This window comes from Prionailurus bengalensis, chromosome E2 (genome assembly GCF_016509475.1).
Source record: "Prionailurus bengalensis isolate Pbe53 chromosome E2, Fcat_Pben_1.1_paternal_pri, whole genome shotgun sequence".
Taxonomy (NCBI): domain Eukaryota; kingdom Metazoa; phylum Chordata; class Mammalia; order Carnivora; family Felidae; genus Prionailurus; species Prionailurus bengalensis.
In genome coordinates this window covers 17376157-17397276 of record NC_057352.1, presented here as the reverse complement: position 1 = coordinate 17397276, position 21120 = coordinate 17376157, and the positions used below count along the sequence as shown (strand labels likewise).

At 38.5% G+C, this 21120-nt stretch overlaps 1 protein-coding gene across 1 annotated transcript in view; it reads left to right on the top strand.

Moving 5' to 3' along the window:
• Window positions 1-3146: 3146 nt before the first annotated feature.
• LOC122494299 overlaps window positions 3147-21120 on the top strand; it is a 64971-nt gene continuing 46997 nt past the window's right edge. The window contains 4 exon segments of the mRNA XM_043599365.1: window positions 3147-4008; window positions 11272-11351; window positions 12666-12792; window positions 14370-14462. Of these exon segments, the coding sequence (XP_043455300.1) occupies window positions 11343-11351; window positions 12666-12792; window positions 14370-14462 (229 nt within the window). The 5' untranslated portion in view covers window positions 3147-4008; window positions 11272-11342.

The window sequence follows — 21120 nt, the reverse complement described above, 5'->3', positions numbered from 1 at the left end:
GTCATGATTTTGTTGTTCATGAGTTCGAGTCCCACGTAGTAGGGCTCTGTGCTGACAGCTCAGAGCCTGGAGCCTGCTTTGGATCTGTGTCTCCCTCTGTCTCTGCCCTGCTCACGCCCTGTCTCTCCCTCTTTCAAAAATAAATAAACATTAAAAATATTTTTTAATAAAAAAATGAATAAACACAAGCTCAGTGTTTCCAAACTAATAAAAAACACCTTTGCACGTAGGGATAGATCTTTCATAAACATTAAATGTTTGATAATGAATGCAAACCAACGGGAGCTAAACAACAAAGGACTGCTACCAGCCCTCTTCCCTCATGTAGATTATGACATTTAAAAAAAAAAAATCCTTTTCTGTGTTATCTTCTTTCAATGCCCAGTTCAGAATTTCTGAATTTGTATAGATTGTGACAAGGAGAACCCCAAATTATTATCACAGAAGAGTAACAGGAGGAAAGATGGAATTTAGCAATACCACATTTCTGAAATCTGTCTATGTGACATTCCTATAAAATTTCTTTTGAGTGGCTTTAAGTGTTTTCTATTCCACCAAGTTACAATGCATAAGTACCTCTTCAAAGCTATCATTTTAACAAAGGAGGCACTCCACAAAGAATTAAATACAGAGGATAGAAAGAAAATGTGCAGAAGTGTTCTAAGAGAATAAAAACAAAAAACAATGAATTTGAAGGCTTGCTTTAGGGTTTCCTAAGCCAAGTTGTTGTTTTTTTAAATATATGTTTCAACCAAAATCTATTGATAATTTAGTTATAAAGAAGACAGAGATTGTACCCATCACACACACCTCATTATGTTCCTGAATGTGGCTCTTTCAGTCTTGATTGGGTACCTGCACCTCTTGGAGGGACACAGGAATTTTGATCACAAACCTCATCTATAAGATAAGAAATGTGGTTTCTCTTAGTATTAAAATATATGGGAAGCAGAGTGGTAACAATATTTATGATTGAACACAAAGTATGGCCAGTTGTCAGCCCTCTCCAGTGAATCTCCAAAGAAGGGAGGATGATTTAAATAGCTCTAAATGGACAGTATGCTATGTTAGCTCAGAAATCAATTGCTGAAATCCACCACCACCAACCTAAAATCCCCAGTCCCAAGCTAAAGAATTTTCTATCTTCCTCAGTGACATCATACCACCCATGCCTGATTACATATATACAGAACTTTACTCTGCACTCATATTCCTGAGTAAATTGAGATTACGTGTTTGTTTATGAATCACTTGGCCAGGAATGGTACTTAGGCTGAGAAATCAGTTTTATCAGAGGAAAAATAGCTGGTCCTTATGAGAGCAGAGGTATCAAATTATTTTTTATTCATATTGGTATACCTCCATCAGAGGAGAAACACAGGTAAGAAAGCAGCTGGTTTCCTAGGGGCACCTGGGTGGCTCAGTCAGTTAAGCATCTTATTTCGGCTCAGGTCATGATCTCACAGTTCGTGGGTTTGAGGCCCTGCGTTGGGCTCTGTGCTGACAGCTCAGAACCTGGAGTCTGCTTTGGAGTCTGTGTCTCCCTCTCTCTCTGCCTGTACCTCACTTGTGCTCTCTCTCTCTGTGTCTCAAAAAATAAATAAATAAATGTTAAAGAAAAAAAAAAGCAGCTGGTTTCCTGAACAGAAAAATAGGAAAATTCTTTCATAAGGTAAGTTGGATTTATCTTCTAGGCTCACAAGAAAACACAAATTTTCTACTTATGTGTTGAAGCACATAAAACAAGGTATGTATTGGTTGGTTGAAGAAAATGTCATCTGATACTTGCAGGAAACCCCGTATTTCCTTTAGGAGAAATGGTTTGCTAATTCAGTGTTTGCAATAACTTTATAGAACTACTGTGAATAATGGGAATTGACTGTATTTTAAGCTCTGCAAGCCATTCAGTCTGCATAACTAGTCAATCCTGCCCTTGTAGCTTAAATGCAGCCATAGACAATGAATAAATGAACATGGCTATGTTCCAGTAAAACTATTTATAGACACTGAAGTTTGAAATGCATGATTTTTTACACGTCACAAAATATTCTTCTTTTTCCGATTTTTTAAAACCATTTTAACGTTTTTTATTTATTTTTGGGACAGAGAGAGACAGAGCATGAACGGGGGAGGGGCAGAGAGAGAGGGAGACACAGCATCGGAAACCGGCTCCGGAAACAGGCTCCGGGCTCCGAGCCATCAGCCCAGAGCCTGACGCGGGGCTCGAACTCACAAGGCCGCGAGATCGTGACCTGGCTGAAGTCGGACGCTTAACCGACTGCGCCACCCAGGCGCCCCATTAAAGCCATTTTAAAGATAGATATTATTCTTTACTCACTAGCCATATACGTGGCAGGCCAGATTTGTAATTTGTCAACCCCTGCTTTAGAATAACTACAATCTAAAATTTTATTTACTAGTTTTATTTTTAGTAATAATAATATTGGCATCACAATTTTAAACTATTTTATGGCCATTCTAGACTACTGCAACTATATAAATATGTTAATATTACTAGGAACCAGGATTTCTAGAGAGAGATTATTAGAGGAAAAAAACAAATATAAAAGGTAAGAATAAAACCTTGTAACATTACATTTGAATTAGTAATGTCAACATGAATGAATGCTTTGAGTCTTAAGTTTCTTGCCTTCCTTTAACAAAGAGAAGAGTGTCTGATCTAGAACCCAAGATATTTGACTCCCTAATCCTGGGTTGTCTGCTCTAGCCATAGTGCTTCTCTTTTAGGTAACGATGTTTTTTTCTTTTAACATTGATTTTTGAGAGAGATCAAGCATGAGCAGGGGAGGGGCAGAGAGAGAGAGAGAGGAAGAGACAGAGAATCCCAAGCAGGCTCAGCACTGTCAGCACAGAGCCCAATGTGGGGCTCCATCTCACAAACCGAGAGATCATGACCTGCGTCGAGTCAGATGCTTAACTGAGCCACTCAGGGGTCCCAAGATGTTTTTTCTTAGTCTGGGCCTTCTTAAATCCTCCCAACAAAGTCCCCTTAACATTAAGAGGAGCAGCCTATTCTGGAAATCTGGGGAAGGAGCAAATAAACTATTCCAGAACAGGATTTTCCTTTGAAATCTTATGTTTAAATCTATGTTTATTTACATTCTCCATAATAAACCTGTGATTAAATGTAAATACACAATTTTCCAGAAAAATCAGGTTTTTTTTCACCAAATGCTTCAGTAAAGATGATGCTTCTTGAAAATGCAACATTCCTTTCTCATTTCAGAATTGAGGCGAGTGAGGCTTTTGGTCTCATCCAATCATTCCACATCATCACAGTCCCGCAGGAACACACCAGAAGCACACACACACACACACACACACACACACACACACACGCCACAATCAGGCACACACTGAGGGACTCCCATCCAAGGTCTGCAGGGAAGGCCTGGGGAAAACGTATCTATCAGAACCGTGCCACCTAAATGTTCAGAGTCAATTACAGACACGTTCACAGACCCATTACCTCGCAGGCCAACACAACATTCTTAGTCCAGTACAGTCTGACACACAATCCAGTCAAAATCTCCCTCACAAACCACATTCCGGTCCTCGAAGTAGCACTTCACAAACACAAACCAGCCACACCCAATGAGAAAGTCGTACCCAGAACCACTCCAAAGATAGACACACAGTGCCATCGAGTAGGCGGTAGGGAGAGTCACATTTATACATATCCCCCCTTTAATACGCCGGTTGTTGGTGCCCGCCGCGCTCCAGGACCCGCCGGGACTTTCTTGGGACAAAGAGCCGGGAACGCCGCCCGCTCAGGAGCCCGCCTAGATCTCCGCCTCACGCGGCGAGCGGGCGGGGTGGAAGCTCCGCTCCCCTAGGCTGGCGGCGCCGGCGCACTCAGTGCCTACAGAGCGAGCTCCCAGCAGCCTCCGCGCGCGGCCCGTTAAGCCCCGGGGGCTGTGTACTTGCAGGTTCCGTCCCATCCTCGCTTACACTGAGCATCACCGTGAGGCAGGTGCGACACCCAAGGTGAGCAGTCCCGGTTCAGAGGGTCGGAAAGACGTTGCCGCCTGGCCTGGAGATTAGGAGACAGAAGGGAGGCGCTGCAGTACCGCAGAGTGTGGCGAGCCTCTCACCTCAGGCCTGAGTGTGCGTGAGAACGGCAGTGATGTGCGTGGTTGTATATCTGGGTGACCGTGGGCGTGACGGGGCCCGAGTGTGGCATCAGGACTGTGTGTGGCTGTGAGGTCGGAACTAGTGGGTGATGGCATTTGTGTGGCTGAATTGGACGCAGATCCTCTTGTGTGACGGAAGGTTGCGTGACCGTGGACTATGTGACTCCGACCCTGGCGTCGCAGCTGATCTTCTGCCCTCTAGCCGCACGCGCCCAGCGGCAGAGAAAAAGCTCCCAGACAGATAGATGAGCGCCAGCGAAAAGGCTCATACCCGATCTTGGGATAAGAATGTTAGAAAAGAACGTGCCTCGCAGGCAGGTTCCTGGGGGTACCCCCACCCACTACATCTTCGGATGCGCGCGCGGACACACACACACACACACACACACACACACACAGCTCTGAGGGGTCCAGCTGCAGGTTTCAGAACCACCGAGTTTCTTCCGGGAAACTGCCCAGAAGTCCGATTCCCGCCGCCCGCCTCCTGCAACCGTGACCCTGGCCTTTTCCTAATACTAGGAAGGGTCAACAATATTCTCCCTCTTTACTCGGTTTATGTGTGGGTGGTTGGTGGGGACAGATGGGGTAGTGGCGTGCCCTAATTTAGCTGGGCTGGGCTCCAAGAAAGGCCTGTTGTCCTAAGATTCCCTTCTTCCTCAATCTTGTCAAACCCTAAGGAAAGGGCTCTGAGGAGGAGGAGGAGAAGGAATGTTCTTGTCCATTTTAAAAAGTTAAGGTCAACGTGAGTGGGTATTTCCTCATATAATATGAAATGCATTTTTATTTTTTAGGGCATGGGAACATTTGCTTCCTTTTTAAATTTCCTGTCGATTGAGTTAATACTTAGGCTACCTACCTAGTGCCTATATGCACTTGTCCATTTGACAGATACTTCCCATTACTTCTATGAGCTTTCTTTTTAAGTGTAAAGCTCTTAGAACAGCTCCTGACACTTGATAAGTATTTAATAAACATTAACTATTTGTTAATGTGATTTTGGGCAATTCCCCACCCACCTCCAATAGATCAGGAAAAATGAAAATACCAAGCTAACTGTGATGGGGATTTCCTAGTTAAAAAAAAAAAATGAGATGCTCAAATGGTCTAGAACAGAAATTCTTTTTTTTTTTTTAACGTTTATTTATTTTTGAGATAGAGACAGAGCATGAACGGAGGAGGGGCAGAGAGAGAGGGAGACACAGAATCTGAAACAGGCTCCAGGCTCTGAGCTGTCAGCACAGAGCCCGATGCGGGGCTCAAACTCACGGACTGCGAGATCATGACCTGAGCCAAAGTCGGACGCTTAACTGACTGAGCCACCCAGGTGCCCCTAGAACAGAAATTCTTAACCAGAGGTAATTTAAATCCATTTGGAGCTTTCAGGGAACCAGAAACTCCTTGAAGTTGTATTTAAGTTGTTGTAGATATTTGTTAATATGTCATTTCTATGGGGAGGAAGTCCATAATTTAATGAGATTTTCAAACATGATCCTAAAAAGATTTAGATCTACTGGCCTAGAGTCAAAGACTAATATCTGAGAATATACTTTGAGATAACAAATAAAATTAGTGTCTAACAATAGGAAATCCTTAAGTCACACTCCATCCCTGTGATGCAATTTTATGTCATTAAACATGTGAATCATGAGAAGGAAAAAATTGAAAAAAAAATTTAAAGTCTATTTATTTATTTTTGAAAGAGAGAGATAATGGAGAGAGAGAATCCCAAGCAGTGGAGCCTGACATGGTGCTTCCGAACCATGAGATCATGACCTGAACTGAAGTCAAGAGTTGGATGCTCAACTTACTGAGCCACCCAGGTGCCCTGTAAATGATAAATTTTAAGCAATAGTCATAGTTTTGAACAAGATGACTCAGGAAAATTTTAATTACAGATGAATCCCTTTTAGTAAACTAGGGATTTGTAGAAATTTTGCAAGGATTATATCTAATGTGAAACTATAATTAGTTATGCAGTGGAGAAAGGCAGAGAGAAAGCCTCTATCGTGTACCAAATACTCCTGTCTGCTTTGGTGTATTTTTACTGAATTTAAGAATGCTGCTTACCGTGGGGTGCCTGGGTGGCTCAATTGGTTAAGCTTCTGACTTCTGCTCAGGTCATGATCTTGAGGTTTGTGAGTTTGAGCCCCGTGTCCGGCTCTGTGCTGACAGCTTGGAGCCTGCAGCCTGCTTCGAATTCTGTGTCTCCCTCTCTCTCTGTCCCTCCCCTGCTCATACTCTGTCTCTCTCTGTCTCTCAAAAATAAATAAATGTTAAAAAAAAAATAAAAAAGAATGCTGCTTACCTTGATTGTGTTCAGTCACAGAATAAGGTGAAGGCAGCACCTTGTTTTGGTGAAGAACAGTAAAAAAACTGATGAGTGTTATTTATTTCTGCCATACTGATTTTTTTTTTTTTTAGGAACTCACTCATTTCACAGTCCTATAGACTCCTTTCTCTTAACAACTAAAAGGTAGTTCCTCTCCTCAACTCTTTTTTATTTTCTTTGAAAAATAGTTTTTGTTTCTGATGATAGAATTAATGCAGGTTTATTATAAACAAGAAAAATATGCAGACCTAAGGAAATTATAAAGAAGAACATTTAATTTGTTCATAGTCCCATCATACAGAGTTAATGAATATTAGTACTTTGATGTTTGTTTTTCCAAATCTTTTTTCTGTGCGCTTGTGTACATATGTTTATTTCGTAAAATAGAATTACAAAAATTGATTATTTAAGGAGATACTCTCCAACATTTTGAAAAGAAATCCAGCGCAGTCATAAGATTTATTATATTGCTGTTTGTACAGAGTAAAGGAGAGTACAGTGGTTTCCCTCTAATCTGAAATTTTTTTCAAGACTTTATACCTTTTAGGATTATGGAAACATTTATCAGGGCAACAAATATCAAGTAAGATATCTTTTCAGAATTGAGGTGTTGTTGTTTCTTTTTTTTTGTGGTTCAAGGTTGCTCCTAAGTAGAGATTTGTAATAACAGTGGAACGTGGTAGTAATGATAAATAATTCAGGCATGTTATACAGAAGAACTTGATCAAATGTTTTTAATGTGTTAATGTGTTCAATATGATACCTTATCAAATTTCTTGAGTTTTATGATGCCAAGTGGTGTTTCTTTGGAACTGCTAGGAATAGAGAGCAAAAGGGACTTTGTTCTACTTCTTGATTTTTATGAATCTTTTTTGCTAATATTATTTATTAAGAAGAATTACATTCTCAAACAGTTCTAAAATTTACTAATGTTGTAAGAAAGAGGAGTCCTGAAAATCTCACTATAAGAGAAAGGAGAAAGGGCATCCTAGTATTAAAATTATTAAAGGGACGCTTGGGTGGCTCAGTTGGTTAAGCATCCAACTCTCAATTTCGGCTCAGGTCATGATCTCATGGTTCATGGGTTCAAGCCCTGCATCAGGCTCTGCGCTCACAGTGTGGAGCCTGCTTGGGATTCTCTGTCTCCCCCTCTCTCTGCCCCTCCCTTGTTCATGCTCACTCTCAAAAATAAAATAAAATTAAAATTAAAATTATTAAAGATAATTTACCAAATAATTAAAATGCTTTTACTAAAGATATTAAACACATGGAATAACGGGCATGTAATTTTTTCATTTTATTTATTGCTTGTAATAAGGTATTTTAAGTGCTTTATATGTATTATATTATTTAACCTTCACAATAACCTTATAAGGTATATACTGTTACTATTCTCCAGTTTATCTAAGAGGAAGCAGTGGCACTGAAAACTAACATGCCTGAAGTCTCCCAGTTGATAACATCAAACCTCAGATCATATTCTGGATCCTGACAACAAAGCCTGTGTTCTTCATATGTGAGAGTCAGTCACCTCCCACCATTGTGGATATTCTTTTTGGTCTGCCTATTGCACTTGGAAGTTTATCATGGATATCTTTCTTCATGAATTAATATGAACCAGTACCATTATTATTAATAATTACATAATATGCCATCATATTGTAGAACCTAATTTATTTAGCTGGTTGCCTTACTGTTAGGTTTTCTGACTTTTGGTTAGAAAGTATTCCTTGATGAACTTCCTTGTATATATCTCCTTGTATACTTCTATAAAAATTTTCCAGGGATAAATTCCTAGAAATGGAATTTCTAGGTTGAATTATTAGACATTTTATAAAGTACTCACAATATGCCTGATCCTATGCTAGTACTCTGAGGGTGAAAGAGTGACTAAAATGACAAGTTGATTTTTTTTTAATATGAAATTTATTGTCAAATTGGTTTCCATACAACACCCAGTGCTCATCCCAACAGGTGTCCTCCTCAGTACCCATCACCCACCCTCCCCTCCCTCCCACCCCCCATCAACCTTCAGTTTGTTCTCAGTTTTTAATTGTCTCTTATGTTTTGGCTCCCTCCCTCTCTAACCTTTTTTTTTTTTCCCCCTTCCCCTCCCTCATGGTCTTCTGTTAAGTTTCTCAGGATCCACATAACAGGGTTGATTCTTAAATTATTATCTATCAACATAGATAAAACTGTATAGGAATTAGACTAAGTGTGATAAAGGTCACTGAAGAAGTTAGCTTGGGAATTCCTGGGAAGAAGATACATTATCTGATTATAGCAAGCTTTATCAGGTTGTAACCAAAAAATGCCAAATCCAGAGGATTTCTGTATAGGTAAATGGACTGTATGTAAGAGGTGTTATGCCTTATGGTTTTTATTCTCATGATGTTGATGGAAAGTGAGACCAACAGGGCAAAAGATTCAGCACCTCTTTGGAGGGCATCATGGCTAAAATGACTGGTTCAGAAGCAAGATCAATGCATTAGTACAGAACTTAAGAAAGGCAGCAGCAGAGAAACAAGGCATTAGATGGGGGATGTTTAACCATTTTTTTCTAGGCAAAACTTCAACATACATGAACAAACTTACAAATCATAGAGTTGGGTCAGCTATTGGGAGCTAGAAGAAAAATATATAGTAGCTTTTTTCCTCCAAGTTCAAGAGGTGACTGCTTCAGAAGTGAGTCTTTTTCACCTATTTGAAGAAAAGCTTCCCATTTACAAAATTTCAAAAATATCTTTTCAGAGTATATATTGCCATATAAAATTATGAAGTAAATATAAGCAAAAAGAAGAAAACTAAGATCAAAATGGGGAAATTAGCAATCTTTGCAGATCTTTTTTTTTTTTTTTTTTTTTTAATTTTAGAGAGAGAGTGTGTGAACACAAGCAGGGGAGAGGGAGGCAAAGGGAAAAAAAGAGAATCTTAAGCAGGCTCCATGCTCAGCACGGAGTCCAACAGGATTGATCTCACGACCCTTGGATCATGACCTGACCCGAAATCAAGAGTCAGATGCTTAATTATACTTTACTAATGTATTCATAATGTCCATTTTATTTTATTTTATTGAAGAATATTTTATCTTGAATATTTTGTATGTCCTTATATATTTTTAAAAGCTTAGATTTTGTGATTATCATGCACATGCACAAATATATATATCTTTTTTGCCCTGCTATAACAGGATCACAGTACTCACAACTGTTGTCACCTGCATTCTTCACTCAGCAAATAGTAAACATATTTCCATCTTTCCAATTAAAAGTCTGTATTATCATTTTTTAAGTGACAAGCTTTTTCATTCTGTGGGTGCTTTATAATTTATTTAATCTATTTTCTACTGAAGGATTTTTAGATTCTTTCCAGCTTTTTTCCATTATAAATAATGTCTGTCACTACATTCTTACATCTTGTACATATATACAATTATTTTCTTTAATCCCCAGAGTAGAATTTCTGAGTCAGAAGATTTGCATGGTTTAAATGCTGCTTGGACATAATTTTTTTTAATGAATGTTTATTTTTAAGAGAGATAGAGCATGAGTTGGGGAGGGACAGAGAGAGAGGGAGACACAGAATCTGAAGCAGGCTCCAGGCTCTGAGCTGCCAGCACACAGCCAGACGCGGGGCTCGAACTCACAAACCACAAGATCATGACCTGAGCTGAAGTCAGATGCTTAACCTACTGAGCCACCCAGGTGCTCCCTGCTTGGACATAACTTTAAATTTACACACTCTGCAGGTTAGAGTATTCATTTCCTTACAAACTTGCTAATATGGGCATAAGTACTCCCAAAGTGAGATTTAATGTCTTTTGGTGGTTTCACATGTTATTTCTATTTTTTTAGGTTTATTTATTTATTTTGAGAGAGAAGGAAAGAGAGAGAAAAAGCATGAGTGGGGGAGAGGCAGAGAGAGAGGGAAAGAGAAGGAATCTCAAGCAGGCTCGGCACTGTCAGCGCAGAGCCCAACTTGGGGCTGGAACTCACAAACCGTGAGATCATGGCCTGAACCAAACAAAATCAAGAGCTGGATGCTTAACCCACTGAGCCACCCAGGAGCCCCGTTATTTCTATTTTTTAATGAGTCCTGCATGCTCATGTTTTTCCCATTGGAACAAGAAATTCTGGGTTTCAGAGACCAGAACTAGAGTTGATTAAGAGCTGACTTTGGTTAGAAAAATGAGGAATCCAAATTCAGTTTTGCTACTTAACTGAATTTCTGCAAGTGGTTTTACTTTTATTGTAAATATTCTGGTCCATTGCATAGATAATTATTATACTACATAGCAATCCTAAGGATCCACTTAATGTATATAAAATGCCTATCCTATGGAAGTCTTTGAAATAGTTATGTGTTGTCTACCTGTTGAGAGCATGTATCCACACCTTTTCAGCCTAGGTTGTAAGAAAGAGAATGGTAAATAAAGACATGTAGGAAAGCAGTGTGGTTGATTCTGATTGAAAAAAGTGATGAGCCCAGAAGATTCTGGAAGTTATTGTACAGGCTGGCAGGCTGGTAGGGTTGCCAGTGCAGCAGTTTAACAGTGGTTAATGACTGCCAGGGTTGGGACTTAGGAATTTCTCTCTTTGTTTAAGGGAGGGGAAAAGGACATTAAAGGGTGTGTGTGTGTGTGTGTGTGTGTGTGTGTGTGTGTGAGAGAGAGAGAGAGAGAGAGAGAGAGAGAGAGAAGTTCAAGGGAGGGGAAAAGGACATTAACTCCAGCCATTTAGTGAGTTCTGAGGACTATCTCATCTCATGGCTTTCTTTTCTTCCCCCTAGCTCTGGCCTCTGTGAACCCTCCAGGCAAGTAAACTCCAAGGAAGACTGACCAGTTCTTGAGTTTCTAAACCATGGCCCATGTAAGTTACTGTTTCTTTCTCCTGAAAATACAGTCATGTTAATGTCCTATGAACATTTCTTTATCCTGAAACTTCCTACCTATCAGAGTCCCATCTAGGAATCTTCTCCCAGTCCTCCAAATCCAGTGAGGGATGAGGCTATTTAGCACAACACCTGTCCTATGAGTCCTCTTTTCGCCAGTCATTATTCGTGTATTCATTGAAAAAAAAAAATCACTTAGCATCTCCTATGTGTGCTCCATCTTTTGCTAAGAGCTGCAGTGGGGCAGAAATGAAATCGCTTGAGGGGGATGTTTGACCATCTTTGTGAGTTGATGAAAGAGGATGAGCCCATTTGACTACTCATGGGGAAACTGAATGTTTCTGGATTTGAGTTTTCCAAGTATGTAAGATAAGATTTGCTGTTGGTTGGCCTCAGCCTCAACATATGGTGAGCTCACTTGCTTTGTGAGGCTTTTAGGATGGGGTACAGATATAATTGGATCTTGCATGCAAAGAGATCAAGGACCTTCCCTAGGAATCCCTAAGAGTTGTATACTAGGATCAGGGTTCCATTTGTAGTTGAACAGGATATGCTGGTCTAGAATGACATCTCTGTGATTCTGGATCACCAGTATCCAGAATCTACATCCATATCCTCTAAGTCAGGAACAAGGAATGTATACAGTGAGTGATGGAAAATGATAAGTAGGAAAATCATGCAGATACATAGTTTATAGGCCTTAACAACTGAGGAGAACCTTAAATATTTTGTATAGACCAAAATGGAAGAATGATTAAGTCTCATATAGCCCTCACATAGACTATTATACAATTTTTTAGACTTCATTAAAGAATCTGTCATAAATGGAAAAATGCTTATGATATGATCTGATTCAATGATGAACTTGGAATAGATTATTCATATCCTTTTCTAACATAGAAATATTATAAGGAAACTTTTTAAAAATCTGTTCTTTAAAGGGAAAGGGTGGAAGAACTACATTTCTTGAGACTTTATGAGGGAGACATGTAACAGGCACAGGCTTATATACAATATTTCATTTAATTGGAAAACTGATTTTTTTCTTTCCCAGACATGTTTGGATGATCAAGATACGCCAGAGTATTCAAGAGGCTGCACCTATAGCAACAGGATTCTTCAAGAGCACATAGGCATGCTGCTTCAGGCACACTCATTTCCTAACTCACTATATTAAAGGCTTCCAGCCCAAGCCTTTTTGTTTGCCATATGGTCCATTTCCTGCAGTATCTCTTCCATCTTAAAACAAATTTTCTTTAATTTCAATTGTATTATATGGTTTGTCATTGCAGAGATCACTGATGTTCAGTGATGTGTCGATAGTCTTCTCTCAGGAGGAGTGGGAATACCTGGACCTGGAACAGAGGGACTTGTACAGAGATGTAATGTTGGAGAATTACAGCAACTTGGTCTCACTGGGTAAGGTCATCCGCCTGTAGACATGTTTTCTATAATTTCTGCTTTTTTCTCTAGAAATTTCAGTAATATCTTTCAAGAAACTATCTAAATTTCTGCTCCCTGTTCTCAGGTAAATGGTTTGAACTTTATTTGTTTGAAAGTGAACACCTCTGTTAGGCATATTCATCTTCCTTATTCTTTTTTTTTTTTTAATGTGCCATCTTCCTCATTCTTAAGTGGCCTTTAGGCCTTCCTTATTGATGAAAAAAGGGTGGATTTGAATACAGTCTTACTAGTGTCAAAGAAATCAGGTTTCCAGGGTACCTGGGTGGCTGAGTCATTCAAGTGTCTTACTCTTGATTTCTGCTCAGGTCATGATATCACGGTTCGTGAGTTCAAGCCCCATGCTGTTATTGCGGAGCCTGCTTGGGATTCTCTCTCTCCCTTTCTCTCTCTGCCCCCCACCCCCACCCCGCTTGTGTATGCATGCTGTCTCTCTTCCAAAATAAATAAATAAACTTAAAAAAAAAATCAGGTTTCACTTTGTATGTGAACTCAGAATTGCTATAGGTGTTTTGTTATTTGTTGGTATACCTGTTAGGAAAATAGCTAGACCATGTATCTTGGTTTTAATCTACCAAAAGAACAGATAATATTTGTAGTGTTAAGTTGGATCAACAGGATTTATTTACAATTCAAGACAACTCATTCCTTTTGTTAATAAACATATTCACTTTTACCTACTTTCATGATTAAAAATTAAAAATCCAAGAACTTTGCATTTAACATTATATTAAGATCATAAGAAGTAACAATAAATGCTTCTGGAAACTTCTTGTTTTCCCCTCAGCAAAATAACAATGACAATAAATAATAATAGCTAATAAAATACATTCGACCCTTGAACAACATAGGAGTTAGGGATGCCAATCCCCTATGCAGTCAAAAATCTGCATGTAACTTTTGACTCCCCAAAGCTTAACTAAGAGCCTACTATTGATCACAAGTTTTACTGATAACATAAAGTTGATTAACACATATTTTGTATGTTATATGTATTGTATACTGTATTCTTAAAATAAAGTAAGCTAGAGGAAAAAAATGTTAAGAAAAGCATAAAGAAGAGAAAATACATTTACAGTACTTATTTATCAAAAAAAATCCACATATATGTGGACTGTTGCAGTTCAAACCTGCATTGTTCAAGGGACAACTGTGTATATAGTGCTTAGTACATAGCCTAGGCAGTGTTTAGATATAGGTATATGTTAATATAACTGTCACAACAATTGTGTATGAAGGGTACAATTACTATTCTTAAAACTAGGATGTGGCAGAGACAGGATTTGAACTCGGGCAGTCTGTGCTCTCAACCACTTGCCTCAAGAAGGATTACTTGTATGAATATAAATTAATCTATTTATTATGTAACCTTAATATGAATGTTTTCTAGCTATCTTGCCCTTCTTTGTTCTAAAGGCTTTATCAATTACCATCTGACCTGTAGTTTATTAAGAACGTAGCCAAGATTGAATCAAAGTAACTTTGAATTTATTTTTTATTTCCATATCACCTTACATTTCATTTCTTCTAATCAGGATGCTTCATTTCTAAGCCAGATGTGATTTCCTTGTTGGAGCAAGGAAAAGAGCCCTGGAAAGTTGTGAGGAAAGGAAGGAGACGATATGCAGGTGAGTGAGCCCCAATTAAGCAGGGGGAAGCCATCACCAGAGGAAACCACACAACTAGTTAGGGAAGAGGCACACTCTACTGCTGTTGTTTAGAAAGTCCTCTTTAAAGATCCAAGGCCTGGGGTGCCTGGCTGACTTAGTCGGTAGAGCATATGACTCTTGATCTTGCAGTTGTAAGTTTGAGCCCCACGTTGGGTGTAGAGATTACTTAAAAATAAAGTCTTTAAAAAAAATTAAAAAATTAAGGTCTAGGGCCTGAAAGAAAAAGGTCTAAGACCTGAGGAGCAAGTTAAGGTCTTAGCAGGGGATACATATAGAACTATTTATTTATCCATTTACCACTCTTTTGTTGTTGTTGCTGTTGTTCTTTCAAATTTTCCTCCTCTTTGAAGGGGGCATGGGTGGAGAGGTGCTCTCTTTGTTCCCTGTTGACAACCATTCTATCTATATTTTGATTCAGCTGCTTTCTTCTTTTGTATTTATAAATAGTAGATAGTTAGACTAACTGACTGATTGACTTATCTGCCTACCTCTGAGCTGGGCACTGTGCTAGACACTATCAATATAGTAGTAAATAAAGCCAATAGAGTCTCTGTCCCCCATGGAATTTACCTTGTAATAGAGACACATAGTAACTATAAATAAATAGGAAATACAATTTTAGGGGGCACCAGGGCGGCTCAGTTAAGTGTCCGACTCTTGATTTCAGCCTCAGGTCATGATCTCACGGTTCATGGGTTTGAGCCCCGTATCTGCCAACACAGAGCCTGCTTGGGATTCTTTCTGCCCCTCCCCCACTTGCATACACATGTCCAGTCTCTCTCAAAATAAATAAATAAACTTTAAAAAAATAATAAAGATAGATAACTTCAGGTAATAAGAGAGTACTATGAAGTAAAGTAAGCAAAGTAAGAGAATAGAAAATGGTGTAGGATGGAAAGCTACTTTAGGAATGGTCTGAGAAAACTTTTTTGGGGAAATAAAAGACTATAAAAAGAATATACTTGACATTCTAAGAATACATATATGTTTTATCAGCAATCACAGTTTTATATGAATTACCCGAAGATAGATCCTTAGATCGTAGAATTTCATTCTCTGCTTTTTTCCCTGTGTATATATATATCTACCTTCATATCAGGAAGAAACATGAATGTGATAGACTATGGGAAGAATGATCCCTTGGTTTAGCTTCCACCTCTGTGCTATTTTAATCTCTCTTTGAATGTCTTTAAAAAAGATCCTCAACATTCTTTATATAGAGAGGTATATGTTGTCATTCTGTATTTTGCTGTCTGTACATTCAGGTCTGGCTGAGGAGACTCATTTTAGGCTAAAAGTTCTTGTTGTAACAGGGCCATTTCAGTGCCTACACTATCTATAATGTTATATCTTCTGACTCACTCTCCACCACAGGAAGGAAAAACATGCTTTTTGTCCCAATCCTAACTTATTTTCTTTTTCATACTTAGGTAATTAAATGACATTTACAGTTATTAATGCTGAAAAAAAAAAAAACAATGAAATGCAGAGTTTCCAAATGAGTAAGATAATGTAAGTTTAATCAGGAAGTATTCAGCCAAAATGACAACTCTTGACTCAAAATTAGACATCTTAAACAAGATCATTTTTTTCTTTCATTTTCTTTTCTTGCTTTGTTTCTTTCTTCCTTCAAGTAACTTTTATTGAAGTATAACTTGCATACAGAAGAGCAGATAAATGAGAGAAGGCTTTTTTGAGGAGGTGATATTTGAGGAGAGATGTGAGGCTCAAGCCATGTGATTCTCTAGGGCAAGAGCATTCTGAGCCAACAGAAAAGGCCTAAGGAGGAAGATAGCTTTGCATGTTTGAGGAGTAAAAAGAAGGCCATTATGGCTAGAGGAGGAGGAAGGGAAAAGAAAGTAACAAAAGATGAGATCAGAGTTAGGCAAAGGTCAAGTAATATAATCATTAAGAGAAATTGGAAGCTATAGCCTGCTATATAATCTAAAATGATCCCTCTGGAATGCAAACTGGTGCAGCCGCTCTGGAAAACAGTGTGGAGGTTCCTCAAAAAATTAAAAATAGACCTACCCTATGACCCAGCAGTAGCATTGCTAGGAATTTACCCAAGGGATACAGGAGTACTGATGCATAGGGGCACTTGTACCCCAATGTTTATAGCAGCACTCTCAACAATAGCCAAATTATGGAAAGAGCCTAAATGTCCATCAACTAATGAATGGATAAAGAAATTGTGGTTTATATACACAATGCAGTACTACATGGCAATGAGAAAGAATGAAATATGGTCCTTTGTAGCAACATGGATAGAACTGGAGAGTGTTATGCTAAGTGAAATAAGCCATACAGAGAAAGACAGATACCATATGTTTTCATTCTTATGTGGATCCTGAGAAACTTAACAGGAACCCATAGGGGAGGGGAAGGAAAAAAAAGAGAGAGAGAGAGAGAGAGAGAGAGAGAGAGAGAGAGGTTAGAGTGGGAGAGAGCCAAAGCATAAGAGACTCTTAAAAACTGAGAACAAACTGAGGGCTGATGGGGGGTGGGAAGGAGGGGGGGGGTGGATGATGGGTATTGAAGAGGGCATCTTTTGGGATGAGCACTGGGTGTTGTATGGAAACCAATTTGACAATAAATTTAATATATTTAAATTAAAAATAAAATAAAATAAAATAAAATAATCCCTCTGGTTGAGTATGTAAGCAGGAAGGACCAGTATGGAGGCAATTTCAGCTGTTTGGACTAGAAGTAATGGTGGTTTGGATAAGAATGGCAACAGTAAGAAAAAACAAAAAAAGAATGGCAACAGTAGGAGGTAATAAGCTCTTAGACTTGTGATATGTTTGAAGGTAATGCCAAAAAGAACATGCTGATAGGATCATAAGTGGATTAAGTGGGAAAGATCTATCAACGGAAGAGATAAGGGTGTTAGCTGGGTAAATAGAAGCACAATTTACTGAAGTGGGGAAGATAAGAAGAGCAGGTTGGAAGGTGGACATTGAATTCTGTTTTGGATATTTTTAACTCTGAGATATGTTTCTCTTTGAGATGTTGATTAGGCAGCTGAATAACCTGGAGCTCAGGGAGAGATTATGGTCTATTGTACATCTGGGAGTCTGTGGTTCAAATTTAAATCCATGGGTCTGAACTGGATCATTTAAGGAAGACATGCTTGAAGGAAGAAAGCAGACAAGGGAAACTGGCCTGAGGATTGATTCATGGGGCACTTCACCATTTAGACCTTTGAAAGAGGGATAGCAAAGGAGATAGAGAAGGAACAGCCACTGACATAAAAACAAAATGTTTCAAAATGAGAGTAGACAGTGGAGATGGAGAATTCATCCCAGGTTCTGGCAAGTGATTTCAGTGAAGTCTGGGTGAAAACATGATTGAAATGACATAACGAGAGAAGGGTAGGTGAGGCAGTGATGAGAATCAGTATAAGAATTCTTGGGAGGAATTGTGTATGAAAGGAAGTTGGGAAATGACATTCATAGTTACACTGGGGATATGAGTTATAAGCAGTGTATTTTGTGATATATTAGAAAATGTTTGTGTGTTCATGAGAATGATTCTGTAGGTGGGGGAAACTGATGCAATAGAGAAAGAAGATAATTATGGAAGCTGTGTCCTTGAGGTGGGAGTGGAGGAAAGGGCATAAGATCCAGAGAATAAGGTATAAAAAAGAAAACAATGTAGTTATGAAGGCAGGTTGTTCAGAGGTGGTGGAGAGAAGATAGCATATTCTGTTGTTGCTATTTTCTCAGTGAAGTAAGAAGATAGTCATGAATAGAATGTGAAGATTATTCAATATTAGCATTCAGTGTGGACTTATTCAGAATGTGTTTAAAATTGATTCTCAGAAGTACAGTTTCTTGGATGTCAGGCTTTTATTAAACTTAAATGTAATTATTATATATAGAGAGAGAAAGTTCTTATAGTTTTCTGTATTCTCATTAGCAGTCTTTAATATATTGAATAGAAATCCTTTGGTTGAATAGAATTGGGACTGGTATTTGGTTTGTTAATTCATAAAAATGGGTTAGATATTTTATTTTTTTAATGTTTATTTATTTTTGAGAGAGAAAGAGAGAAAGTGCAGGGTAAGGAGGGACAGAGAGAGATAGGGACAGAGGATCTGAAGCAGGCTCTGTGCTGACAGCAGAGAGCATGATGTGGTGCTTAAACCCGTGAACCGTGAGATCTTGACCTAAGCTGGTCAGATAGATACTCAACCAAATGATCTGCTCAGACGCCCCTAGAGATTTTATATATATATATCATAAAAGTATTTTAACTCTCAACATGAAAATGTATCTTTATTTATTAATTCAGTTGAGATATGTCTAAGCCTGCCTTTCTAATGCATATGCATAATGCATAGTTTATTATTTCTAGTTAAAAAGAATTTTTTTAAAGAAATCTAATATATTGTAATTGAAATTAAATCAGTGGTCACTTCAAGAGTGTGGGGTGGGATCAACTAGGGAAGAGTACAAAAGAGCTTTCTGGAGGATAGACTTTTTTTTTTAACTTTATTTATTTTGAGAGAGAAAGCATGAGTAGGGGAGGAGCAGAGAGACAGTAAGAGACTCTCAAGGCAGAGCCCGATGTAAGGCTCAAACTCACAAACCCTGAGATCATGACCTGAGCTGAAGTTGGACGCTTAACTGACTGAGCCTCCAGGTGTCCTAGTTTTAATTTTTTTAAATAGAACAAGAGCCAGACTTGAAATGTGAGTGCGGACTATTTCTTGATTGTCATGTTTTCCCCCATCTTTTACTCTAAACTCCTCCAACAATTTTTGAAAGCTGTGATTTTTTAACAATATGTATTTACGATCAGTTTTTCCAAAGTGTTCAATTTCATTTTCATAGAGTCAGTCTCTTCTCATAGTTGTTCACGAGTTTATTATTTAATTAAATTAGATACCTTAAGGGAAAAAGTGAAACTGGCCTAAACTTGTTTGGAATAAACACTCCCTTGTAAAGCAGAAGTACTTTGTCACCTAGACCTAGGGATGTGACTGTATCCCCAGGACATGACTAGCCATTATTTTCCCTCTCATGCCCTAGCCCCCCATGTCCTTTGCCTGCTGTGGAGGCAGACAGGAGTAGTTGCTATCTGGCCTGAGAAAATCTGCAGGATTCAATATACATGGCCACTTTGAAGATAGTATTTAACCTGTTGTCACCCATTGTCATCCATACCTGCTCAGCTTCTCAGCATGAACATACACTTGGTAGGCCATTCTCACCTTGTACAGAGTAATCTCCATCTTGTGATTTTGCATGTCATTTCTTTAGAAAATCTAATGCCAAATGCTTCGTATTTCAGAGTTTTCCTTCATAAAGGTTATGTATATATTTTCAGTTTACTACCTGACTAGAATTTTCTTTGCTGCATTATATTTTATTGTTAAACATATATATTAAAGCTATTAGTTTTTGTATTTTGATTTTATATCCCACTACCCTACCTAAATTCTGTTACCATTTATATTATTTAAACCTTTTAAGTGTTCCAATTATGTAATCATATCATCTGGAAATACAATTTTACCTCCTCTTAAATTTTTCTACTGCTAGCTTTTTTCTGATATTTAAGTGTATTGGCTAATAACTCAAAAGCTGCCTTTAATATATATTTTATCATTTTAGGGAAGTAATCATTTCTATTTTATTGTGCTGTTCCTTTAAATCAGGAATGGTTCCTATTTTAGTTGCCTTTCAGAATCTCTGAAGTTGATCTTGTGGTTCCCCCCAAACTCTGCAGCCCTATTTATTTATTTATTTATTTATTTATTTTTTTTTTTTTTTTAAGTTTATTTTGAGAGAGAGAGAGAGAAAGAGAGAGCATGCACGCAGGAAGGGGAGAGAGGGAGAGAGAATCCCAAGCCAACTCTGCGCTCTCAGCGCAGAGGCTGACCCCACAAGCCTGACCCCAGGGCCTGAGATCAGGACCTGAGCCAAAATCAAGAGTTGGATGCTGGGGCGCCTGGGTGGCGCAGTCGGTTAAGCGTCCGACTTCAGCCAGGTCACGATCTCGCGGTCCGTGAGTTCGAGCCCCGCATCAGGCTCTGGGCTGATGGCTCAGAGCCTGGAGCCTGTTTCCGATTCTGTGTCTCCCTCTCTCTCTGCCCCTCCCCCGTTCATGCTCTGTCTCTCTCTGTCCCAAAAATAAATAAACGTTGAAAAAAAAAATTAAAAAAAAGAGTTGGATGCTTAACCTACTGAGCCATTCAGGCACCCCTGTGTGTTGATTTGTCTTAATAGATTTCTTCATATTGGACCACTCTAACATTCTTTGAATAAATAACACTAGGTTTTCAATATGCTGTTTTATTAGATGTTTTAGAATTTTTATATCAGTTTTCAAAAAATTGGTATGTAGTTTTCTTTTTATGAGTGATATTTTTAGTACAGTATTACTCTATGAAAATAGTTTGGAAGTCCTCCTTTTTCTTAGTTCTCAGTCTTAATAGAATTTAGATAGTCTACTCTTAATAGAATTTAGATGGTCTATTCTTTAAAGCTTCTTTCCTAGGAGAAGGAGATGGTAAGTCTCACCCCATTCTCTATTTGCTCTATGAAAATTAATGTTTAAATTTTTTTTTAACATTTATTTATTTTTGAGACAGAGAGCATGAATGGGG